Consider the following 27,486-nt stretch of genomic DNA (forward strand, 5'->3'; position numbering starts at 1 on the left):
GAAAGTAGCAGCACAGAGAGAGTGGTCAAGCATTGGAACAGGCTGCCCAGGGAAGTGGTGGAGTCTCCATCCGTGGAGGCATTTAAGAGACATGAGGACACGGCACTAAGGGACATGGTTTAGTAGTGGGACTTGGTGATCTTGAAGGTCTTTTCCAACTCTACATCGACTCTAGAGTATACCTTTACAGTGTATCTCCACCAAATTGAGGTGTTTTTCCTACTGAGAAAAAGCTCAGCCGCTGAGAATGGACTGAGCTGAGCCTGAAGCAGTTGGCTGCAGGTGGCAGGGATGGAGGTGAGCGTGCTGCTTTCTGTGGCATGTACTGAAGTGGTTTGAAGTGCAAAACAGCAAAACCCCGGTATTTTGGACAGAAAACAAACAAAAAGAAGTCATTCTCACAGGCTTTCATTTGAAGGCAAGCACTCAGCTGTTACATTCCTCAGTAACTATTTAATGAACAATAAAAATAGTCACTTGGGACTCATTGACAGGTGGGAAGTGATTAACCTCAAGAAGTTGTGGTGAAAATGGACTGGATTCTGATATCCAAATGTATGTGGTCTTGTCCAGAGCAGAGTCCTGCCTTGGATTTGCTTGGGAACATAACCAAGAGAGGTTTGAAATTTCATATCAAAAGATAAGAGCTTTTATTTATTTTAAGAACTAGCAAATAGATAGCCAGCTAGCTGCTTTAACACCTGGCATTTCAAACCAGAAGAGGTGCTCTGCAGCACTCGATGCAGCAGAAGCCGTGAGGCTGCATCTGGGCCATGCGCACCTCAGGATGGACAAAAGCAACTGCAAGTACAGCCATGAAAACACACCTTTATCAGACTGTGGCTATCAACAATGACTATCACAGAGCAATACATGGCATGGAAGAGGTTTTAGTGCAGTAATAGGTAGATCCAATTAATACTAATTTTAATTTGCACTTACCAAAGACATCTTCATTCACTTAACTGTGTTAGCAAAGCAACAGAGGAAATGGCAACAGTTTGTTCACAGATCTAAGTGTTTTACAGTTTTAATAAATCTGATTGCTGTGTTTCTTTTTAATTATATTCAGCATCACACCTCTTTGAAAGCATCTGAAAACAGAAGGAGAACAAAAAATAAAAATCTGTTTGATCCTGAGTTACCGATTAACAACATATTCCCAAGTTCTCTGGCTATAGAAGGAACTGCAAAACATGAGAGGTCACTCTGTCTATACAATAATAATTCCTGGTTTGGTCTTTAAACTGCAGCACTCCTTGCCCCACCTCCTTTTCCAGAATCCTTCGGGCACCCCCCATAAAACCTGCAGGAGAAACACCTGCAGGTGTTGAAGCATCTTCCCACTTACAGGAAAAGGGGCTAGAGAGCCAAGGACATTTCACACAAATGTCGAAAGATTTACCCATTGACATGCCCCCTGAAGCTCCTAAAGAAGACAGCAGGCCGAAGTGGGACAACAAGTTCCAGTACATTTTGAGCTGCATCGGGTTTGCTGTTGGCTTGGGGAACGTGTGGCGGTTTCCATACTTGTGTCAGATACACGGAGGCGGTAAGACTGAAATGGGACCTTGCCAAAATATTAAACTATCATCCTATATAACTGTACTAACATAACATGGGCATTCAACTTATATATTTGCATCACTTTTTATTTATTTATTAAGCTGTCTAAGTCTCATAAACATTTTGCACCACTGGCTTTCTCTTTAGCTTGACTTTCTCTATACACATATACTTAATTTTTAAAGGATGCGTTTGTTTAGGAAATAAGGCCAAACTGATGATAACTGATGTTACAGTTCTTACATTGCTGCTACAGTGCTGACGGGAGGAGGAAGCTGAACTTGCAGCTTATTATCCTTAGAAAAAAAGCAAGAAGTCCTGGGAAGGCCCCCGTGAACCAGTTTCCCCTCCCTTCTCTGATGCCTTTAGGAGGTAACTTGTAATCCAGAACTGAGCAAATCTAAATCACACTTTTTGATGGCTCTGAAGCCATCTGAAATGCTGGGCTGATTTAACACAAGCACGAGAATGCGAGGTGATGCTGACACCCACCCAAGACTTTCTCTGGGCATCATTCCCATGAAGAATTGCTTTAGAAACAGCCAATTTAGTAAATACGGATGGATCAGAAACGAGTAATTAATAGCTCACCACTTACAGTAGCTTTTGAGATCTGTCAAGATAAGCTGTCTCAAGCAGGGTGATTGTTTCAGCCCAGTTTTATTTGTTATATTTCAATTAACTGGAGAAGTATAAAATTCAAACTGGGACAAACTTGCAAATAGTAGAAAAAATATTAAATCCAAGCATCTTATACCAAGATATCTGTGTTCCTTGGGAAACTACGTGTATTTGAATCAACCGAGGAACCATGGGTGGATGCTGTCTTTAGTAGCAGGAAGCATTTTAGAAAGAAGTGGCTACTTAGGGACTCTGGTGAGTAGCTGAACAAATGAAATTGAGCAAGCTGTATCAACCAAAAGAATGCTGGCACACATAAATAGAGCACTAGGAATTAGGTGGAGATATTACTACAAGTACTAAGACAACATCTGTGACCACTTTTCCAAATCAAGTTGAAAGAAAAATAAGAAAAAAATGCAGAAAAGCCCCAAGAACTATTCAAGGTCAGGAAAACTTATGGTATGAGGAATGACTTAAGAATTTAATCAATTTAGCTAAAGAAACTGGAAAGGAATGAATACATTTAACACAGTCTATAAATGAGGTGCTACAGCACCAATTCAAATAAGAAGAGAGAAGAAGCATTAGGTTAGGTGTCTCACAGGAGACTTAACACTTCATGTTATTTATTTTCAAAATGTGAAAACCAGTGAAATGCTTGCAGAAGACTACCACAACCAGGTGGCTAGAAAGCCATAGCTGCAAGCACGCTGTTTCTCTGTGTGGCAGCTGGAATGGCTGGAAAAAGCCTGTCACTTCAGGTAATGATGCACACATTGGTGAGATGGAATAAATGCCTTTAGATTGCCATCTCTGCAGCAGAAATGGCATGGGGCCTGAAGGGAGGGGGTTCAGGAGCAGGAGTTAAGGTCAATCAAATGCCCAGCAGCATCTCAGATGGCCTTGGACACCAGAGACCAGGCAGCTGAATGGTGCCCACCACGACCAGAGATGCATCTTCAGATCCCTGGATAGCCTGAAAAGCAAAGACAAAGCAACAGACAACTCTTGGGAACAGCCAGCACTTACACAGAATTTCATTTTTAAAGAACTTAATTTCATTTTTTATCTGATGTGCCTCAGGTGCCTCAGTATTTTTTTTGATTGTGCTTTAAACAGTTACTGAGAGTGAAACAAAGTATAGCCCAAAGCTCACTAAGCTCTAGGAAATGGAGAACAAGATTAAATTACCTGTGTTAATGACAAGCAAAAGGAAAGCAGCTTGGTTCTGTGCTAAATCCTGTGCTAACATATTTCTGAATGATCTGGAAGATATGCTTTCTGTGTGTCTTTAACTGCATGAAGCCAGGAAAGAAATCTGGACCCCTTCATACAAAGTTAAAAACTGAAACAGAGTTAGAGAATGCATAAGATGGAGACAAATGACACCCTCATATGTCCACATCCAGCATCTAGGGACAGATATTTCACGAGGAAAGAGACTGAAATGAATGAGAAGGATAAGAAGGGGCACAAAATTTATGTGAAGAAAAGAAAGACACAGAGAAATAGAACAGAAACTATGTTGTTATTTCTACTTATCTTTCTATCTATTCCTTGTATCTAAGGAACAAAAAACATTCAGTATTAACAAATAGCATGGTAAAATTAACATAATGTAACATTTTTATAATGTAATGAGCAATTAACCTGAATCACTCAGTGGAAAGTTTGAAACCAACACGTGGGATGACAGACAGAAACATCTCCTCCGCACATCTCACCATGCTTCTGAAGCCACGGGCTGCATGAGGCTGCTTGAACTGTGCTTCGGGTTTTTGTGAAAACTTCTGCTATGGAAGGTGAAGTATCAGTCTCCTGCTCGTAAAAAAATGCTCTTACACCTTCTCATGAAGTACCAAGGGACACTTTCCAGTGCTGGAGGTGGGGAACCAGTTGTGGCCAGCTAGCTTCCAGCCTCCTCTGTCCCCATGCTCCCTCCAGAAGATCACCCAACACTGACCTCCTGCTGAGGTTTGATCTCAGGGGTCCCCTGCCTACAGACTGCTCCCACCCCAAGCAAACCGTGAGTGTGAGGACAAGGAGACCCACTCCAACCTTTCTTGTGGACCATACCGTGCTCAGAAACTCTGTTTGCTTCCGTATCAAGCTGCATTGTTGGAAACAAACAACTCAGGTGCAAAAGCCCAGTAGATTTTCAGGGGTACTGGAGCATAAATCCTGCTTGTGCACACCTGGAGATGTGAGCACAGGACAGACCAGCAGCATTGTGGCTAACCATGGGCCCCAGAAGATGTGGTGGCTCGGCACCTGCAGCCACAGCCATTAGCACAGTGAAACCCATGATGGAAACGGCACAGAAGGTGTAGTCGAAGGCTGAATGGCTTCTGGGGTGCAGACAATGGTTTCACAACTGGTCCAGGTGATATCCAAGCATTTAAGAGTTAGGCAATGCGCTTTTCCTCATTTCTACATCTTTTAAAAAACAAGAGATAAAAATAAATGCTTGTATATTTGTCTCATGTCAGCTGTTCTCATCGGACCTCTGAACCTTATTCATCGCACATTAGTGTTACTCAGTAACTTGGATCTAATATAATATCAGTTCTGCTGACATTTATCACCTGCTTTCGTTACTGATTATTTGGGTTTATTGCCCGAGTTAGGTTAGCTATTTACTTTTCATGACTAATGGATATGAAGGTTGTTTGCCACAGTAAGTGGAGACAAACATAGAGGTTTCCAGGCAGCTGGGATTGAAAGGGTGTTTCTAAATGGCCCGGTATATATTTTGTCACCTGAAGATGAGATTCAAACAAGTCATATAGCCATATATGTACATATATATACTTGCATATTCAACTGAGTATACTTTTAAAACAACAACAACAGATTATTCTATCCGTAACTTACTGCAGTGTTGCCCTTCTGATTACAGCTGGTATATACATGCCTATCTAACCCATGGGTAATAAAAATTATGTGCAGTGCCTGAGCCTACACAACAACTGGAGAATATCTTTAATGCAAAACACACTTTCTTTCTAGGAAAATAAATACACATAAGTTCTATATCAGAACTTCCATTTACTTCTGAGGCAATGGTTTGCAGATATTCCTAACCCATGGCCTACCTGACCTCTAGCTAAAATTTGAATGACAGCTTGCTATAAAATGCAGTTGCCTGGCTCACTGCATTCTCAGAAGGAAAATAAAATCAGAGAAATAGCATATAGGCCTGGAAGGTATTGTAAAATAAATAAGAAAAAAAAGTGTGTTGCAAAGAGCAGAAATGTTCAGGTTTTGACAGAAGAATTAATTAAATTATTACAAGCAAAATTATGAAGTAACGGAACTGCATGCCCTAGCTTTTCACCAAGAAGCTGAGAAGGATGCTATAACAGTCCAGAAAACGAAACTTGTTCCAAAGCTCAATAAATGGAAAGAATCATCACCATGAGGAATCATGACATCCTTAGAAGCTAAGGAGTCTCACGAGCAAGCAGTATGGGCCAGGAAGAACAGATATGCAGAGAGAAGTAGTTGGTGCTTAGGTTCCAACATCCATGCTGCGCACCTGAGGGTGTTATTTTCTAATTTCAGGCTTGCTGAATTTTCAGTTCACTACTATACCTGAACCCTTGTGGGGGAAAAAGGACAATTCTGATAATCCCCTTTCAATAGCTAATAGCTTTTTCTCTGAGTCTGAGTAAGCACTTAGCACCTCCTGCCACTTCTTGTAGGTAAAACATAAATTACCACAGGTATCTTGCCATTCAGTTCTCAGCCTTTTGGAAAAATGCATCACCATTTCTCCTATGTACAAACAGCACCAGTGATGTGGATCTCTGACTACTTGTTGTCTTGTACCGTACTATTCTGCCACTTTTCAGATTACTCCAGTCATTACAATTTTTTTTTCCATTCTTAGATCTCTGATCTGAAGGAAAATTGTTATTCATGTCCTGACCTTTCAAATGTTGTTATGTCTATAGATCATTATTTTAAGTTACTTGCCTTACTTTTGCTAGCTGATCTGCCGGCACTGTCAAGATTTTCAATATTGATCATATTGATCATTATCAATTCCTCTAAGTTTTTTTCTTCACCATTTAGGAAGTCATCGCTGATATTCCAACATTAAGCAAAGCTATCGGGTATTTTTCTCCATTTCTCACTGAGGCTCACCAATTTCTGCAGCTGGTACGTCTGGATCAGCAGGTCACCTGGCCTGTACTTAAAATTGCTTTAACATCTCCACTAGTCAGGTCCATTGCTTTCTCTTTCTAAGGCGTGACAAAACCAGTTTGGTGGTGTCATTCTGCTTTGCTGGCTGCCATGATTCAGTTTTAGATGGCTCTCCATCATCAGACTCTTTGCCATTCTGCTTGCTGGTGCGGCCACAAGGTCATCCACAACTCTCAACAGGCTCTCTAGTAGTTCCTACTCTTCTCTCCCAGATTGTTACATGTAGGTAATATACAAAGATCATCCCCATCGATTATCATTTTCCAGGCAGAGGGCTGAATAGGGTTAAGACAGCTTTTCTGACCTGATTTGCCTCTCAATTGCTATGGAGTACATTGAAAATACTTTTTTGCTGGAAGCACTTCAGTGATTTAATGGCAAATTAAAACGTTGATGGGTCCCCAAGGCATTTCTGAGGTCAGCCTCTAAAAACACTAAATGTGTTTAGAGTGCACTGGGATTTTTCTTTTCTACTGCAATGACTGTAGAGCTGTCCCCACTTTAAGGGCTCTTCTCAGCAACAATACTGAGCATGACACGCATTTGTGCTCCTTGTTGCTTTGGACTTTACTGTAAACGGAACCTACTTACCAATATGTCAAGTCTACTGAATTTCTGCTGTACCTGTGCTACACATGATACATGTGCTGGTATGTTTTTGCCGTACCTGTGGTTGAATGGTGGGCTCTGTTTTGTGACACCAGCACAATTCTTTGTTCTGCTTCTTGGACTTTCTCCTTGCCTTTCCTACAGTTAGATTTCCCATGGCATCTTTTAAAAATGTATTTAAATTCTGTCTTCTGGCACACTCTCCCCTATCGATTAAATAGACCCCCTGATTATACAGTGATGGTGAGTTCCTACTCACCATTACTTATTTACTACCTTTCCTGCACCCCTTTTACTTTATGCCAGTAGGGAATTTTACACTGGAGAAGTGCAAGCTTCAAGTACTTGAGCAGATTATCTATGTTTTCCTGCCTATTTCCTTTTTGCCTAAAAACAGTGCAAGCAAATAAATGAAGAACCTGAACTGAGCCTCTACACTATTAGCCATTTATTTGACTTTGGTTTGAGAAAGATTAGCTCTGTTTCTTGCTAACCCAGTCTTCTGCCATCATATGATATTTGCAGGTAGCATACTTTTTACATTGAGATTTTATTTTTCACTGGAGCAAAATATGACATTATGCTGTAAATGTAATGGAGATGCATACAAACCAGTACAAAGTAAACAGGCTTATATCAGCAGAATATTTAAATGTGCCCTGCTGTCTGTTGGCAAACAGAGAAGGAGAGAGAGATAACACGGGGCAGTTTGCACTCATTATTACACAGCTATTTCCAGGTAGATATGAAACGGGAGATAGGTCCCTTGTGGAATGGCCTGCTAGGAAGGGCTCAGCATCTCCTGGATTGTCCTGGGTGGTATAACACTTACATGAAGGAACTGCTGTGGTCCTTACCTCCCTCTGTGAATCTCCCTCTTAGGGGGCTTTGTAATTGCTCTCAGGAGCAGCTTCCTACGAGCAGTGGGACTGCTGAGCAGGACTTCCAAGCATCCAAAGTGGGAATCTTACGTGCTGGAAATCAACTCCAATGCTTCTTTTTCAAATCTGCTTCTTAGGAGTTAAAAACGTGGAAGGAAAACAGATCATAGAGACTTTCATTTCCTATTTCCACCTATGGCAAATTAAGTGCAGTCTCTCATTTAGAGAAGCATTATCTATCCCCGCCGCCCCATACATTTCTTGATAAAGAACTGAACTATTAAAAAAAACAACACCAAACCTTGCCTGGGAGTATCATATAGTTACTGCAATTACCTAGCAATAGGTAGCAAAGTTATTGCAATTCCTAGCCCTAAGTGATTCAATTTATAAGCCCAGCCTTTCTAAACAGTGATTGCAAAACAGAGGCAGTTCCTGGAAGAGCAGAAATCCTTGCTAGCTGCCTGACTTCCTTCTCCTGGCCAAAGACTGAGTGGAAAGATGAATTGCTCTGCTCTCAGTACCAGGGCTGTGGTTATGGCATAACAAGGCACAGAACTGCTGACTAAGTGATGAAGTGGCACAGAACTGGATTGAGCTGATAGGAGGGATGGAAGGGGCTGAGACAGCATTTGTGTTTGTTTCCCCAAAGAAAAGACATTTTGCGGGCATGGTGATAGTTGGCCATGCCAATAAATATCCATCTGTTAGACCCCTTTGACTGAAGTGCCAGAAGGTTTAACATGGCCTCATGAAAATGTTCAAGTTCACCTGGTCTCATGAAAATCAGTGTGTAAAGCTACGTTGGGGAGGAAAGATCTTGCATGAAGACATTGGAACAGCATTAACAACCGCATATCTAGAACTGTATTAAGCGTTAATGTCGTGCAAGGGCCAGCCATAAAACCTTTTCAATTTTTAGAGATTCCAGTTGCATACTCCCCAGCTTGTACATCTGCTGCTATCCCTGCAACAAAAGAAAGGGAAACGGAGGGAAGGGAGAGGCTGTGTAGAGCTGCTGTGTTAATGGGATGTCAAAGTGCCTGAGGGGAAGCATTTTTAGGACTAAGGTTCCCAGCCCTCCCTCCTCCATCTCCCCCAACAAAACAACCCACAAACAAGTTACCCAACAGGCTTCCCCAGCAATGCTGCTTCTATCAACACTTCTTTAAAGGACTTTGTTACCATCATGAAGTAGAGGAGATAACAGTGATCTGAGTGAGATGCAGATAACTGTGTGGCTCAATTGCTCTTAATTATCTTTCCAGGGGCATTCCTGATCCCATACTTCATCGCTCTCATCTTTGAAGGAATCCCACTGCTGCATCTTGAACTCGCCCTAGGACAGTGCCTGAGGAAAGGCAGCATCAGCGCCTGGAGTGCCATCTCACCTTATCTTGGAGGAGTTGGTAGGTCTCTCAGGGTCCAGGCTGAAGGAACCGCAGCTGAGCTCCTGCTCAGCACTGATTTCCTACAGCCTCTGTTGCCCATTAGAAAATCACTCCCATCAGGTGTTATTCCAAGCACATGTGAGCCATAAAGGCAAACCTTATAACCTTTGCTGTGGGAAGCACAGCAATCAGAGCCTTCTCTGAGACATAAGTAATAAGGAAAACCTCACTGGCTGATTAAATGAATCAGCAAATTATGTGAACTAGGCTTGCTCCCACAGTGCTGAGGAGCCTGTTGTGTCCCTCTGGTGTCTGAGGTGTCAAGTGAGGTGTTAAAGCTGTCTGTGCAAGGACCAGCATGGGCTGGTGGGGCTGACCCATCTCGAGCTCTGCCAGCCAACACTGGCCCATTCATACCACATCTGGGAGCTTTCATGACAGCTGCCATGCATGGTGTTTCTTGCTCCTGCCTCAGAGCTCCTCCAGAAGTCTGTCTTGTCCTTCCAGGAAGAGCTGGACTGGAGGGGGGATGGACAGACAGACAGGAGATCAAGAAAAGGAGTCTGACATCTCCTAAGCCCAAAGCAGATGCCTGAAAATGGGATCGGTGGTGACAGCTATGCCTGTGGGTGTGTGTGGGAGGAGAAGGGGTGGGTAAGAGGAGTTATCGAAAGGTAAGAGGGCAACCAGGAAGAAACACCAAGCAGCAGGGTGGTGCCTCCAGCTAGACCCATCTCTGATAGTTAGGCTTGTCCATCCTCCCCCTGCAAAAATGCAAGCAAGTATAATCTGTAGTGTTGATATCCCTCCTTCCTTATTGTAGGAGCAGAAGCTACCAGGTTAGGGCATATGCTCATATACTATGGGACAAAAGAGTGCCTTTATGCTGTGAAACTTCCGTCTATTTTGGTCTGCTATTAAAATTGTGACATGTTCTAGAAAATACTGAATTATATACTGCAGCAAGGCTGTCAACATCCATTTTCTAAATAAGTAGCCTATATTTCAGACTTTCCCTGGGCTGTATAGTACCCAATATGTTTTGTAGGAACTGGAGCAACTTTAAACACAATATTTTAGCAAAAGGAACCACCACAGGAAATTAATTTCTGGTTCATCTTGCTTTCATGACAGAGACTAGCAGCAATGTCTGTTTAAGCCTCACCTACATGCCCCTATTCTTATGCTACTTGTTTGTTTTCTGGCAACCCCAGAGGGCTCCATAGGTCAGGCACCCCAAATGTCTGATCCCAACAGGCCCCTATTCCTAAAGGCAGCACTTATTTCTCACATTTTTCATATTAGACAACCTTAATGGTGTCAGAGAAAAACTCATTCCCCTCTCCCACCCCCCCTTTGCTGGAAGTGACCGCAGGAGACCTCAACAACCTCAGCAGTTGTCCCTGAGGCAGCTCCTGGAGACAAACAAGGAAGGCCCAAAGCTGTGGGACCTAGAAGGTCTCTGCTCTTGGTGCACCCACAGCCCTGCTCTTGGCATTTCTCACCTGCTTGCTCGGATGGGTGCTTGCTGGCACAAAGTCCTCAAGAAGGGTAAAAGGCTGAGCACAAGGCAGGATAAGGACAAAGCAGGGGAGCACTGGCCTTCTTGGAGCAGGGCTGGTGAAGCGGGGGGACTGTGCACCAGAGTTGGGTTACTGAGGACACAAATGGCTCTTTCCCATGAAAATTTCTGGGGAAAAAAAAAAAAAAATATATATATATATATATATATATATATATATATATATATATATAAATCTTGAGAAATTAGGAGATGTGAGTTTCTAACAGCAAGTGCTGTGTCTGGTAACTTCTTCCAAAGGTTTTCTAAGCTGAGGTCTTGTGTCTTCTGCAGGGGTTGGTTCGTGGATGGTGTCGGTTCTGGTGAGCTTGTACTACAACACCGTTTTAACCTGGGTGATGTGGTATTTCATAAACTCCTTCCAGGAGCCCCTGCCTTGGAGTGTCTGTCCTCTAAATGAAAACAGAACAGGTAACTGCTGCTCCAGGCACCCCTGACAGCACCAGGAGGATCACAAATGTCTGAGCTTGGGGAATAATGGGGGGAAAAGAGAAGTTTGGTTTTTGTGCTTGTGCTATAATACAGGGACCAGCCTGAAAAAGCGTCCTGTGCTTTCCAACCAGAAAGAAACAGTCCTTGTGACCATCACCATAAACTACATATCAAGGCATGAGATTGCAGACATAATTATGAATCAAATTTATGACTACATCTTTCAGTAACTGCTTTAATTGAGACTTAACTTTCCATTAGGTGGGGATGCGTTGGTTATGACATAACCAGCCAGAAAGTCCACCACCCTTTTGATTTCAGAAAAGGAAACTAAATAAGTGTTAAGAAAAAAAAGGAGCAAATAAATACAAACTTTTGAGATGGCAGGGAAAACAGAGACAGTTTGGAGGCTCAGACTAGATACACATTACTCATTACAAAGAACATTATTAAGACCTAAGAAAGTGGACCTGAACAGGATAAAGACAGTTCACTATTCTTTAAAATTACTTTTCAGCTTTTTTTTTTTTTTTTTGAGCGACTTCTCTCTTTATCAATATTACATTTATTTATTTATTTATTTATTTAAACCTCATAACTAGGAATTTTACCATGTCTGCTTCCAGGGTTTATTTTGGTCCTCCAAAAACACTGGTGGCTCTGCACCTCAGGGTTAGGTGACGGGGGCTGCAGGGGGCTCCCTCCTTCTGCTCGGGCACCACTCCACAAACCTCTCTGTCCTGGTTTCAGTTAGGACAGAGTTAATTTTCTTCCTAGTACCTGGTGAATGCTATGTGGTGTTTAGCTGCCGGCAGGGTTAAACCACAACACTCTCCCAGCGAGAAGCTGGTTTGCCTCTTTCCTCTAGCTGAAGACACTCAAATTAACATCTCCTACATAAATCTTGTGAGAAAAAAGGAAAGACAGGAGTGAGCGATACAAGGAGGATGAAAAACGAGTTTTTTCTGACTAAAGCACAACAAAGTCTTGATGGGGCAGCCACCTAGTTTCTTATACTTGCTTACAGTTTGCTTTACTTCTTTAAAGGCCATTTAGCAGAGCAAAAAGTGAAACAAACAATCCAATAATCACTGTTGAGATGGCCAGGTATGAACAGTATGGAATGTTTCTCTGCTTCTACCACAGTGAAAGGAACCGAGCAAGTCTGCTTGACTGCAACTTCATGATTGCCACCTTGCGCATTTGTGTATGTTCAGATTTTCACTGGGGAAGGTGGTTGTTTCAGAAAGGAGTGAAAGGTCACAAGGAAAGGGAGAAATGGAGCAGTTTGAGAGCTTGATTAAAAAAGCTGGCATCTCAAACAACATGAAAAAAATCAAATCAGATGCGGGAATTGTTCCTTGTAGCTTTAGGATTATCTTAAAATATCATGCCTAGCTTTGGAGTTAAAACAAGAGAATAAAGGAGGTCTCCAGCAGCCACTTACCTCATTCAGCCACCTGAACTTGCTACCAGTAAATGCAGCACCAGGCTGTAGCCAAAATGCAGTTGTCTTTTTTTTTTTTTTTTTTTTAATCACTCTCCTTCCCGCACACACGTTCTGTCCCTTCCTAGTCATGATGTGATGACTGACTTACCTTCAGTGCACGCAGAAGGAGCTGTCCTCCCTGCAGCATGGGGAATCATGTCTGGAGAGCAGCAAAGTGCTGTGCGTGAGCTCTGCTCAGTGCATCAGATAACCCCAGCAGGAGCCGATAGCCTAAGCTAACAGCACTTGCAATCATCAAAGGAGGGGGGGGGAAAAAAAATGTTATGCTAAACTTGAATGGGATTGCATGCAAAACAGCAGCCCGAGGAGGAGGTACTGCAAGAAATCAGCATGCTGTCTTCAGCAGAGGAAGAGATGCACTTCAAGTCTCACCGGGCAGAGAGAGGAGAAGCAGCTCCCCTAGTCCCGCTGTACACTGGACCTCTTGGTTATGGGCTTGGTACCAGCGCTGGCTCTGTGCTGTGTAATCCCTGCTTCCAGAGATGCACAGGGATGCTTTGAGCTCTCCAGACATGCGACTCTGGCTAGGTGCAAAAACAGGAGCTGCAGCATCTGGAGGGCTCAAAGAGAGGGCCCTGCCACTCTCCACTGCTGTAAAGCACTGCCTCTTATTAGACAGTGACCAGGCAAAATACGACCACATTTCAACTTCTATTCTTATACATGCCACATTTTTTTCCAGGGCTCAATGAAGAATGTTACGAAAGTACTGCAGTCAATTATTTTTGGTATAGGAAGACTCTGAACATAACACCCGACATCACTGAGAGCGGCACATTGCAGTGGTGGCTTGTTTTGTGCTTAGCAGCTTGCTGGGCAATTGTGTACCTCTGCACCATCCGAGGAATTGAAACCACAGGAAAGGTAGGGAAGGGATAGAGAGAGAGCAAGCAATGCAGGGTGTTATTCTGCACTGTGGATGTTCTTTTCCAGCGACTGAATTTCACTGCTGTGTGCCATTTCAGTGTGCTGCTGGTCCAGCAAGACCACAACAGCAGCACAGATTTGTGCTCACCTCCTTTTCCTTTGCAAATGTTTCTGCCCTAGCAGTCTCCCCTCACAGTATTAAGAGCAATTGTATTTTTAATTAAAGTATTATTTAATACATTATCATTAAATTATTAACTAAAAGAACTAAAAGTAATTAATAATTCCTTTAAAGATTTCAGTGCTTATCTGTAGCTGTAGCATCTACTATTATTAGGATGGCGTGTTGCAAACAGTTAATGTTATTGTCAGTAACTTTCTCTTATTTCTCACTTTCCGACTAGGCTATTTATGTAACAGCAATATTTCCTTACCTTGTCCTAACTATATTCCTTATTCATGGACTCACTCTACCAGGAGCCACTGAAGGTCTGGCTTACCTCTTCACCCCTGATGTAAGTATTACCACTACAGTCAGAAACATTACTTTTCCTTTTTTTCTTTAACACACGAAATACCAAGAGTTCCAGAAATGCTTGGAAAAGCAAAGAGACAACACACAGCATTAACCGCCTACAGGTATTAATCCTCTCTAGAGATTGCAAAACACAGATCAGGATAGCCTGCAACAGGAACACAGGCTTTAAGAGCAACATAAGCCAAGAAGCCCAGAGATCCACTACTTGCCAGCCTGAAAAGGGTCAACAGCAAGAGAAAGCTCAGACATGACACTTCTTTTATCCCTCCCCCTGCAGGCCCGGTGACAAGGGCATCCATCTGAATACTGTCAGAGCTCAGGAAGGACAGCCTGGGTCTTTGCAGGAGACAAGGACACGCACTTGCATTTTTGCAGGGCTCAGACAGGGCAACGAATGCTTCCTCACAGCTGAGTAATCTAACAATACAAACACCACCATGGTTCTGTGTTCTCACACATCATATACACACACCTCCAGATGAAAGCCTCCTTGCTTCGATCCACTGTCTTAATGCAGAAATCAGATCTGGACAACACAGCCAGAGTAGGGCTTGGCATTTTGGGATTTGGTCTCAGCCCAGCTGTCAAGTTTCTCTAGAAGATATCAGATGTCTTCGGGACTTAGGATCATTATACAGTGAATGTAATGCAAAAACTAGATTTGTCTGCATTCAGTGCAAGAATGACAAATCCTGAAGGTGTCACAGTGCTGAGGAGGAATGGATCATCAAAGAAGAGCAGATGGTTTTGTAGACTGAAGTCAGAATCAAAATCTGACTGCAATCAGCCTGCAGTTATCGACTAGCCTGTTTACGGAAGCAGTTCCCAGGGACATCCTTGTAGAGCCATCTGAAGATGCTTTTGGAGATGGAACTACATTCTTAACTACAAACATGGAAAAACTGATGCAACAGCCTGGTAAGTGATAGCTACCATGTGTGTTGTTATTGCACAGAAGGTTATAATGTAAGACAGAGGGGTTGCTTTGTTAAACTAACACAACTGTTAAGGAAGATTTTGACACTTCAAGAATTGCAAAAAGACAGTAAGAATACAACTACTACATTTTTTTTTTCTTCTCCTTGCTCACAGCTGTAGTACCAGTATTGCCTTTTCTGTTAGATTATTTAATGTTAATAAGCTAACTATTTCCACCACTTCCATCAGTAAATATAATAACAAGTGAAATCCCTGCTCCACAGGGGACGTCCCAAAGTGGCTTGTACAGGGGGGAACTGCTCTCCTGTTCCTGTCCTTCTGCAGGAAGCTTGTAATGCTTTAGCAAAGTGAAGTCCTCTCTGGAAGACTGTAATCTCTAAAGGATAAAAACCCTTCTGCCTCAACCATACTTTTTTTCCCCTCCATTAACTTTTTTACTTCCTCCGCTTATCAAAAGCAGCTGTTTTGTTTTGTTTTCTAATTTTGCACTGCAGCAGAAATTATACCTGCTCTGTAATAGCTACCACATCCATTCTCTGGTAACCATTACACATCACTGTTGTTTTAGATAATCTGTGAAAGAAAGCAATACCTAGTGCTAAAAGTCACATCTTAGGTAGTTTTGAATTGAGAAACAGCTAAATTATCATTTTTTTTTTTTCAAATATTGTAGGAGTTCATTCACTTTCTAAGTTTGTGGTTTTAGTTCCCATTAGCAGATCTCACAGATAATAACTACATACATATGGATCAACACAGCAGGCTGTGGTTTTATTTTCATGCAGAAATACATAGTTGGCTTTTTGCCATCTAACACTTTCACTCCTTACCTTCTAGAACAAATAATAAGTGTTTCTTTCCATTGACTTTCAGGCATGGAGAAGTCTGATGGTTTACTTTACACCCTCTAAATCCTTGGCTGCCTGGAACGTGAAGCAGACAATGGAAAAAAAAAAAAAAAAAGATACTGAAGTTATGCTCACAAGCCCTTGAAGGGAAAGCAGCAACACAGCATCTGGAACAGAGACTTTTGGAAAAGTTCTTGGAGGGAGGGAAAAAAAAACAAACCTCACAGCCAGCAGAAAAAGGATCCCATCAAGCCTTTACAGCATTCAGCTTCTGTGGTTATACATGTCAGCTCAGGAGCACAAATGCCTCCTTTCCAGCTTCTTTCACATCTGAAAGATTTATAGGGATTGTAAATATTTGGAGGCTCTTTGGCAGTGAATGCTTCCTTTCCTCATTACTCAGTGCTCACTTATTAACATTCTGATTTTATATCTTCATCCACGTGTTTCTAGCCTCAGCACACTTTGTCTTCTGAAAACATGCTTACAAAACCTATATGGCATATTACTGAAAATATAAAGTAACTTTTAGGTCCATAATTACTTGCTTAAGTTCAGGTAACAACTTTGCTACGATGTGCTTAAGCAGAATGGTACTTCTCACCTTACTGTACATGCAGGATTTACAAGGGGCTTTTCTAGGAGGTCTCAACACAGCACCCCGAAAGCAAAGGTAGGCCTAACAATAATGGCCAGGAACATTCAGGCACATGTACATTAGTACAATGAGCTGGATGCACTATTTTGCACTTTCCTGTCCACAGTTTCTTTAAACTGTTCAGTAGTTCTGTAACTAACACTTTCTAGTGTTAGTTAACGCGTTACATCTAACACAAAACTAAACTACCTCCAACCCCACGTACCCTAATCAGGAAGCCAGATTTGTAACAGCTTCATCTATCTGCACTGACCACTGACTTGGCAGCACATAATCAAACTGTCCAGGCCAGGTAGCAACACAAATATTTTGTTTCTGCACTGCAACAGCAATATGCTTCTGCATGAAGTCCTACCAGCAAGCATTGGAGGGTTTGGTTAAAATCTTCCTAAATATATGTTCAAAATAGTCTGTTTATCCAAGCTGAAGCATTTCAGCCGATAATGGTCACACATACCTGCTTGTTATACGATGCTGTATAGACATAATACCAGTTCTCCTGCACACTTGTGGAGGAAGTGTCTGCAGCAACAGCATTTACTGCATCTGTCAAAATTGAGGTGAATGCATTGTTCTGATTCTTCAAGCTCAGACCAGCTTTAGAGAAGCCCAAAACATTACTAACTTTTGGGGGCACACTCTCATCCCTACAAGTGAATAGCCCAAACATGCAGACACAACCCAGAAAGCACGTTGTTCAGCCTGGATGACTAGGGTGACAATTTGACTGATCTGTGCTCAGAGTAACATAAAGCAAAGTGAAACTCTCAGCAGCCCAGGTATTACTTTTAGGGCAACTGATTTTTAAAATGCTCATTCTTAGCTAATTCAGTTTTCTCTTCCCACTTCTTGATAATGGATGGGAAAGTAATTGACTTTATAAAGTATGAACATAGTGCTACTTAGCCAACTGCAGGAAAAATTTGTTCAATACATTCAACATTTTCTGCATTACTGATCTTATCTTTCTTTTTTTTTTTTTTTTTTTTAAGACTAATTTCAATATTGAATTTTTTTTCTCCTGATATTTATTTAAAATTGCATACTATTCCCTGTAACTCAAAAATCATGGATTTTCTCAGTTAGCTTCCTCTATCACATCTAACCTTCGTAAATCAAAATCCAAATTTCCCTATATCAATTTCTCATTTTTCCTATGTTGTCCTGTTGCTTTTTAATGCTGTTTTCACAGTACTTTGGATTTAAGATGTTCACTATGAAATCAGTTTGCTGCAAAGCAATGAAGATTAAGTATTACTTTGTACAGTTTTAGGAAGATAATATTCTTAAACTAAAAGATACCCAGTAAGTATTTTAACAAAAAGAAATACAGTGAGAAAAAATGTAACATACTGTTCCTATTGCGTGCTTACTGCCTGTCATCCAGAAACACATTTCTATTATCAGACAGAAAAGATGTACAATTATTTCAATGAGAATTTTAAAATGAAACAGTTTTTATAATTAGCACATTCCTTTAAATAGACCATATTATGTCTTCAAAAACACCTGCTCTACTGACATACTTTGTACTACTTCCCATTTGCCGTGTCTTTAGATTGCAACACAACTGACAATTTCACACGTGTGAAACAGGAGACCAGTTATGATTGAAGTGAGAAAAAAATAATTCAAACTAAACGCATGCATTTATTCTAACTATTTCAGCTGAATGTTCTGAAAAATCCCCGTGTATGGCTTGATGCAGCCACCCAGATCTTCTTCTCTCTCTCCTTGGCTTTTGGAGGGCTTATTGCATTCTCAAGCTACAACCCCCCAAAGTAAGTAGAGCTGCAACCTTTAAAAATTGGTTAGATTCTTGCTGCATTTCGTGCAATTTTCTAAAATGTTCAAAACGTTTTCTTTGGTATATTTCTAAGCAATCTTAGCATCTGCCATCTTCCCATTAGGCCAAATTAGATATTTTTTTTCCTCCTTGGTCAAAAAAAAAGGAAAAAATCTAAAAAGAGACATTTTCAAAAACAATGTTTGCAGAAATGTGAAAGAATAATAAGTTTTAGAGATCTATTTTACTAGTTACAACAGATTTTTTTCTTATGCTCAGCAAATACCTTCTGTATAGATTAACAACTTGTACTGTAGGCTAAAAATAAATACGGAACTATTTTCTATATCACTGGGGGAGGAGGGAAGGTAAATTTTGCCTATTTAAGCCACATTGTTTGAATTCTATTTCTAGAAATGACTGTGAAAAGGATGCTGTGACAGTAGCAATTGTGAACAGCTTGACATCCCTCTATGCTTCCATCCCAGTCTTTTCTGTTTTGGGGTTTAAAGCAACCACAGGCTATTGGGACTGCTTGGACAGGTGAGAAACTTCCATTTCCAGTGCTATGCTCTGGTTTCAACACCTATACAGATAATGCATTACTTGAAAACCTGCATTTAGAGAATTTATTCTCACTGAAAAGGAAAAGCTGTATGGGGACATGGAAAAATATGAAGCATCAAGGCACTTAAGCAAGAATGATCAGAGGTAGCATTTGTAAGAAGTAAAAAAAAAAAAAATATAGAAGAATACATTGGAATTAGTGTATATAACAGCACTAATTAATGATCATCTCAGACTAGCATTAGAAGTAGTTAAAAACCACCTTTCTGTATTCCACAGGATTCATTAAGTTATTAAACACAAGTGGTGGAAATGGCTTTGACATATCATAAAATAAAAATAGAAATATGTTTTACAATAAAAAAAATACATTTTATAGTAATACAAAAAAAAATACATATTACAATAAAATACATCTGCATGATGTACTCAGAGTTTGTATCTGCAAGAAAGAACTAATTAATATTTTCTCCTACTTTATTACTATTATGAGTATTACAATTTTCAATATTGATTTATATATATTTATATACAGATCCATATTTAGTATTTTCTTTTGCTATAAATAAAAGCACCGAAAATAAACACAACTTTCTATTAACACCTGAATACATGTCATAGCATTTCCATACGTTGGCTTCTCTGGCAGGAATATTATCAGTATCATCAATGAATTTGATCTTCCAGAACAAAGCATCATGCGAGAGAACTATACAGACTGGATTACATTCCTGAATTCATCATATCCAGAAAAAATTGCTGGACTCAAACTGAAAAGCTGTGACCTTCAAGAATTTCTTGATCAGGTACTATAATTGTGTCCAACAAAATAACCCTTAAAAATTTTAGGACTGGTATTTTTCTTTTTCTTACAAGTACTTGTACTTTACTTGTAATGAATATATGCTATCTAATCATGAAAAAAAAAATATTGAAATATCAAACATCAACACTGCTGTAGGACAACGTGAATTCAAAGCTGTCTGGCATAGCATTCAAAATAATATATTGTTATCCCAGAACTAGTCTTCAAAGGTCCTCCTACTTGAAGCATACTCAATGGACACTGAATGCAGTTCTACTTTGGGTGAGGTGAGGGGAATAAGCAGAACAGAGGAAATATCTAACTGAAAGATTATAGCAAAAGGATGCTCAATGGGAATTTGCTAAATCCATATTTGGTAATTAAGGTATCAAAACTCTGTTAAAATACACGTGCACTGTTTGCTTTTGATCACACATATGACCACCAGGAAGGTATCTTATCAGTCTTCTGTCGTCTTTTCCAAATTCCTATTCCCTCCTGCATTCTCCCCTTTAGTTTTCCACTCTCTACACAGGATCTCAATGTGTTTTTATTCAGTTTTGTTTTAAATACACAATACAAAAATACATCATGATCCTCTCCTTTCCCTTCTCAACCATCCTAAAACTCTCCCTTTGTCACTAACATGGTTTCTTCTGTTTTCTTCTCCAGTCTCATTCCACTTGTTCCAGTCATCCCATACAGTGCTGTAGCTATCATTTACATTTGTATTCTCTTGTTACAAATCCTTACCAAAGATCAGGGCTGTTTGGAGGACATAGTAAGAGAGAAGCTTGAGGGGAAAAAAAAAATCTTAGGAGAAATGTGTGAGCATGTGCTGGAGATAGAGCATGTTAATGCACAACATCCTTAAAACACAATTGTGGTGAAATAGTATATTTTACTTATGGAGAAGTCCAAAAAAAGGCATTCCAGCCCTGACCTGACCCAGTTACAGTTTTGTCTGTCTTGCTCTGATTATACCCTTTATGATTTAGTCTTTATCACAAAGACTATCACCCTTTAGAGCTAGAGATATTTTGCTTCCAAAATAGAGTTACATTAGCATTTTTCATTGCTTAGTTTTAAACATCTTTCCCCTGAATTCTAAGAAATTTGCCTGATTTTTTTTTTTTTTTTTTTTTTTTGTCATGGCAATGGTGGATTGTTTTGTATTCATAAATTTTTCAACTTTTTCACTGCTAGAGCAGCAATAATAGATTTGCATCTTTTTTATTTCCAGCAGCTATTACACCATAGATTTTTTAAAAAATTATTTAAGATGGCCTTAGCAAAACAATTGCTATTTCAGTGAATACTCATAAACCTGTTTCTCTTCTCTGAACCCACCTCTGAAGTTCTGCTCTATGATTCTCTATTCATCTCTGATAGACCATTAAAAATTAAAATGGAACTCTTCATTTCCACCCCCACAAATGCTCCCCACAACTGATATCAAGTGTTGACTGTCGTATACATAGCTCCCCCAGCCTGATCAGCATCCTTGATTCCAGGGAAGGATACCATATAAGAGGTGACAATGTTAAAAAGCCTCACCATTCCCACTGATTTTACCCCACTTTTTGATTGTCAAATATGGTATTTTTATATATTCTGGTATAAATATATTTTTCTATTTATGGCCTTAGGAGGCCACCTTCAGAAACACATTTATAAACTGTACAGCTTAATGGGGTATACTGGCTAGAAACATCCTGATTATCTCATCTAGCACGAACCCGAAAAACAGTAGCACTCCCAATTATTCCTGCTATAAGTCAGAGTGATACTTGAACTAGTCCATCTCTCTTGGGAAATCATGCTAACTGAAATTCTGTTCTTGAGGTCCAGAAGGGAAGATACAAAGAGTGCATTGTAACTCTATGCCTCAAGCTAAATTTAGGCCTGTATAATGTGGTTATTTATTTATTTATTTGTGAATTCTACAGAGCGTATCAGGATCTGGCCTGGCTTTCATTGTGTTCACTCAAGCCATCATCCTAATGCCAGGCTCACAGGCCTGGGCCATCCTGTTTTTCACAATGTTGTTCAGCTTGGGCCTTTCTTCCATGTTTGGGAACATCGAGGGAGTCTTCACACCTCTTCTAGAGCTTCAGATCATATCTAAGTCAATACCGAAAGAGCTTTTATCTGGTAAGGTATTTGCTTTGCTTTGTTCAAAGGAGGCGGCTTCTGCACAGAGGCACAAATGACCAACTGCTTAATAAATATCATAAAGAGATTAAGAATTTGCAATATTAAGTTAGCTATTGTACAGCGCTGGTAACGGCAGTGGATTGTATTTGCAGAAGATAAGCACACAGATGAGGTAGCAGTTATGGCAGAAGTCACCAGCTGCCAGCATTGTACTGCCCTTGTCATTGTTGTCCTTAGCTTGCAAGAGCTGTTTCAGTCTGAGCGCGCTCAATAAATTGCCAGGTCTGGAGTCCAGTTTGCTCTGAGCTGTTGCAACCATCAGGAAGAGCTGTGCCTCCACTGAGGCCTTTGGCACTTAAACAAATCACTTTAAGGCAGTGAATTGCATCAGCCAGTCTGCCCCAACCATTTGTGCATGAACTTACCACGTTGTCGTGGCTGTGCGATAGGTCACTCACCCCTATTTCGTTCAGGGTTGTGCTGCTACCGATTATTTCACATTTACGGTGAACACACCGGAGCAGATGGTAACATCTCATTTTAAATTCATATGTGGAATATTGCTGTCATTCCTTCATTACAGCCTTCCTGTGGCATCTAAATTACACCCTTCTCATTCTGCAACTTTTCATGTAAAAACAAACCTATTTACAACTCGATGAGGTAACCATTCCATTCAGAAACTGATCTTTTAATTGTGAGCAGACTACCTGCTTGAACCTCAAACAAGTTAAGGACATTTCAAGTCACAGGGGTGCCTTTGGCCACCACACGGGAAAACGGAGTTTGGGAAGTGGTATCAGCTAGCTCCATACATGAAGAGAGAATAAAAATCACTAGAGTAAGAGCAAAACTAATTTAGAACAAAAATATTCTTACCAAGTTCCATTCTCCAGTTACAAAAATACCTTTTTTTTTTTTTTTTTTTTTTTTTTTTTCCCCTTCAGGTATAATATGCCTAGTTTCCTTCCTTATTGCTCTCTGTTTTACACTGAGTTCAGGGAGTTACTGGATTGACATTTTTGACCGCTATGCAGGCTCAGTGCCTCTCCTAGTCATCGCCTTCTTTGAAGTGACTGGGGTTGTGTATGTCTATAAAATTAAAAGGTAAGTTGCAAACGTGGACTTTTTTCTCTTACGAGACATTTCCCTCCCAAACCATGTATGTTACATAGAGATATGTAATACTAACATTTCTGTAGCACTTACCACTTCTGTGAATGTCCTTACCATTCTTTGCTTCATCTCATATTTGTAAAACAAGAGGGATGCTTTCTGCTTAGCACATCTAGAAGGCAGAATCCTTTCATATATCTTCTGTCACTGCCATTTTGTTCTGTATATTCTTGCATTTCTTGCTTAGCTTCTCCCCAAAACACTTTATGGTAAGCAACACGTGGTAGGTCTCCCACATTAAAATGTTCAGCCAGCTTGTTGAGCATCCCCTCAGACATGAAGATGGATTAAATTCACTCTTCATTTTAAAAACTTTCTTACATACTTTGTAATTGCAAATGACAAGAAACCTCATTTTGACTGAGATTAAACCTATCTTCTCTAATCAGGATCCTTCCAGTCCAGCAATTTCCTCAGTTCTCAACAAATAACAGGTGGTTTTTGGTTTTTTTTTTTTTTCTTTTTCTCTCTGCTGTTTTCTCTGGCACTTGTTGGGACTTCGCCTTTGCCTTTCCAATATTTACTCTGGCACAATAATGATTTTAAATATAAGAAAAAATCCTCCTTAATTACAGCGAAAGTCCCTGCATTGTTTTCAAGATCCATTGTTAAGATCCTTGGATCATTTCCCAAGTGACATGGTGCTCACTCCAGCCTACATCGTCATAACCAGTTTCACACATTCCTATGTCATGTATTTACTGCCCATTTGGTTTACAAAACAAAGAGGTGCATATGTAGACATTGACCCAATCTTTTATAACAGCCAATACACACTGCCAAAGACGCTGGTTCAGGTTGCAATGTTTTTGACCATCAACTGATTGATTTATCTGGTGCTGGTTAATTCAGGCTTTCTTTCTAACAAACTATGTTTATCCCCTTGGGAATTTTTTTTAAAGGTTTGAGTAGTTCTACAGAGCTGCTGTAATAAGTTCATCATTTTTTTGTGCTTGCAAGCCTTAAACTAGGCACTCAGGTAACATAAACTGACATAGTTACACTCATCTCTCTTAAGAATCAAAGAAGCCCTACTATATTGATATTATTAACACATACAGCAAGTTATTGAAGAGGGGTACGGAATAGAAAAGATTTAGGGAGCTAAAACTTATAGGAAAAACACAGAAAAAGTGAAATTGTTGCCACTCAGCTCTGACATCTTCATAAACGTGCCTCCTCTTTAAAGGTTCAGTGAAGATGTGAAATGGATGACTGGACGAAAGCTAAACCTCTACTGGCAGATCACATGGAGGTTTATTAGCCCTCTGCTCCTGCTAATTGTCTTTGTGGCCTTTGTTGCTCTCCAAATACAGAAGCCACCAACCTACACAGCCTGGAACCCTAAACACGTACGTTCCCAAATATTTGCAACACTTTGAACAGAAGTGAACATTACATATTCTTCTCCCCTATCAGATCCTTTAAAATCATTGCTAGCTACTACTTACCTGTGTAATAGTCTGAAGTGATAAAATGCCCAGAGTGAGAAGGCTGCAGCGTGCACAGAGATTACGAGGTTACAAATACCAAAACGGCTTTCCAGTTAACAAAGGCCTCTTTCTGAGAAATCCTGTCACCACACTACACGTTTCTTACAGATGCGAGTAATGCAGAGAACTGTTGAAGTAAAATGTCTCACGGAGACCCCACAGCTACACTGGGTTCAGAGGTATAACAGGTGTATGAGCAGAGCTTCAGAGATGCATAACATGTACTGGGGATAAAAATATTTCCCCATGAGACCTACCACATCTCTGGGGGTACTGACAAATCCACGACTGTGCGGCTTTCACAGGGACAGAGGCAGTGGTCCAAGAATAGTGTTGGCTAATTCGGTGCCAAGGATGTGTTGATGATGAGAACTTCCAATCTGGATCGTGCTGATTCAATATCAGTTGCAGCTTCTTGCATCCCTCTCAGAGAGGCTTTGGGCAGGGGGTTGAAGATAGATTCTAGCCCTAAACTGCACACAGACTGCAGTCACATTCACAAAAAAGGCATAAACCTTTGTAATATAAATATATGCATAGACTGGAATAAACTCAGATCTTACCAAGGGAGGGTGCAAGTTAAAAGAAAATAAATTACAGCTGTGTTTAGACTCATGAGAGGAGTATCCAAAGGACATGGCCACCAAATGCTACTGTAGAGCAAGAATAAAACTTCTGCTATACTTAAAATAATAATAATAATAAAATACATATGGAAATCATAACAAAACATAAGTGCTCCTAACATTTTTTTTTTTTCATCTCCATAGGAAGATTTCCCTATGAAGGAGGAGAAAGCCTACCCACCTTGGGTACAGGCCATCTGTGTGTTTTTAGCTGTCCTGCCCTGCATATTCGTACCTCTGGTAGCACTCTTCCAGCTGGTCAAAAAAATGTGGAGAAGCAAGGACCCGAGCTTTCTATCACCAGAAGTGTTTTCATGTCAGGAGGTTAACAGAAACTTTTCTCATCCAAAAAAATAAAAAACCGTTGCACCTGCCTGTAAGCAAAGATGATAGCCTTTGTCAGACATGATTAGATGTAGCTCTAAACCATGTTAGGGGAGTGATACATGTAGTTCTGCTTACAGCCACTCATTAGCACTCTATAAACAGTGCTGCTATTTGCTTTATTTTCAACCAATTTCACAATTTTATATTAGTACTGTCCCACCTACATGGTGCCCTGAATCCTACTTACCAACAAGTACCTTCACATCTCTGTCCAGCCAGACTTTAAACCTGGAAAGCCTGCCAGTTATTCCAAGTGTCCTCTGTCTTCCTTCACTTCCCTTGTAAATAAACAGACACTTCCTAAGGATCAGCAACATAAAAATTAAAACCCACGGAACTGTATTCTCCATTCACTGACACACTCCCCACCCCTCCCTGAGATTTGGAATGGGAGCTTGTGAAGACTAAAGACTCCACTTGCTTACTAGACTTTACTTTTTGCAAACCCCTTTATGCATTTAAATAGTAGTTATTTTAGTAGTTATGTCATGATTACAATTTAATAATAATTATTAACTTAATAATCATAAAATAGTTAATTATTGGTAATTTTATGATCATTCTATATTTTCAAGCATTGCAAAGAGAAAAAATAAAGCATCAGAAATTAAAAAAAAGTTACATTAAGAAAACCTGAGTAATTAATTTTGCACGAACATCTTTACATAAAGATACATTTTTATATACATTTACATAAACAGTGGGGTAACAGCATTGGTGGATAGGGGAAGAGCAACTGACATCATCTACCTGGACTTGTGGCAAGTTTTGGTAGCACTGGGCCACAGGGGTGGCTTCTGTGAGAAGAACCTAGGAGCTGCAAGCTCTTGATCGCTTTTGAAGATTAATTTCTAAAGCAAGCTTTGGAGCATCAGAAAGTTAAATTAGGGGAAAAAACAAGGGAAATTAGGCCTCGAATGGACAATTTATTACCTGTTGCACATTAAATTTGAAAGACTATGGGTTGTAAAGACTTCCATAAAGGATCATCCCAACAAAATCAAATTTGAGCATATGTAAAAGTTAAATTTTCCTTTAAAATATTTTTAATTAAAATCTGCACTAAATATTTATGTCTTTGATTACAGATAGTTAGATGTCCATTAAAATCATATATGCAACAGGCCTAGGAATTTGGTCAGAGATCTGTTCCTAACAAAAATCCCACCCAGCTAATACAGGTGCATGCTGAGAAAATAATTAAACTGCATATATTAAAGCTTCTGAAGTCCATAAATCTCTCGCAGGTCATTGTCACGAGACTCGCAGATAGTGGGAATTTTGAACTTCCTGACTTCTGAGCTCCTTCTTCCTGTTCCCCAGAAGGGAGACTTCATGGGTCACTGGACTCAGCTGTCTGGGACAGGAGCCAGGGGGCTGGGACTTTTCAGCTGTAGTAGCTGCAGCTCAGAGCAGGGATATGCACTAGGTAAAGTTATTGTTTAGCTGAAATAGGCATGTAAAAATCCATTAAGAAACTCCTGCAATAACAGTTTTCCTGTTCTTGGAGCACTTCTGACATGACCTCTACCAAAATTCCCGTGACAGAACTACAGTCTTCCCCTTCCTGTTCATACAAAGGGGGCAGCATCTTAAGGGCACTTTTTTCCTCTGGAACACCACGACAGACTTTGTTACTTGAGTAAGCAAGTGCATGCAAACATGAAACTGTACCTGTTTCAAAGTCTTACATCCTAAGCACTTTCTACTTGTGCTCACTCTCCTCCCAATCTTACATCTTCATAACCCATCGGAGCTTCTTTGCTATAACACTGAACTGTCAAATTAAACTGTCCTGACAGACAAGTCTTTTCTTCCAAGCTAGAATTCCCTTG

The 27,486-nt window shown here is 40.3% G+C and overlaps 1 protein-coding gene across 1 annotated transcript; it reads left to right on the forward strand.

Moving 5' to 3' along the window:
• Positions 1–1,317: 1,317 nt before the first annotated feature.
• LOC309874756 (sodium-dependent neutral amino acid transporter B(0)AT3-like) lies at positions 1,318–26,293 on the forward strand. Its single transcript, XM_082753260.1, has 12 exons — positions 1,318–1,552; positions 9,158–9,298; positions 11,136–11,273; positions 13,487–13,668; positions 14,076–14,186; positions 18,323–18,435; positions 18,855–18,983; positions 19,657–19,813; positions 21,762–21,966; positions 22,917–23,076; positions 24,335–24,497; positions 25,409–26,293. The coding sequence occupies exons 1-12, from the start codon at positions 1,390–1,392 to the stop codon at positions 25,619–25,621; spliced, it is 1,875 nt and encodes a 624-aa protein (XP_082609386.1). The 5' UTR covers positions 1,318–1,389; the 3' UTR covers positions 25,622–26,293.
• The last annotated feature ends 1,193 nt before the right edge of the window (positions 26,294–27,486 follow it).

This window comes from Aythya marila, assembly GCF_965140915.1.
Source record: "Aythya marila genome assembly, chromosome: 2".
In the NCBI taxonomy this organism is placed as follows: domain Eukaryota; kingdom Metazoa; phylum Chordata; class Aves; order Anseriformes; family Anatidae; genus Aythya; species Aythya marila.

Excerpts from the sequence above, each read along its gene's own strand:
- LOC309874756 (XM_082753260.1), top strand. The coding sequence starts at position 1,390 with ATGTCGAAAGATTTACCCATTGACATGCCCCCTGAAGCTCCTAAAGAA. Across the intron at positions 19,814-21,761 it reads TTCAAGAATTTCTTGATCAG|AGCGTATCAGGATCTGGCCT; the intron begins GTACTATAATTG and ends TGAATTCTACAG. Across the intron at positions 21,967-22,916 it reads ACCGAAAGAGCTTTTATCTG|GTATAATATGCCTAGTTTCC; the intron begins GTAAGGTATTTG and ends TTTCCCCTTCAG.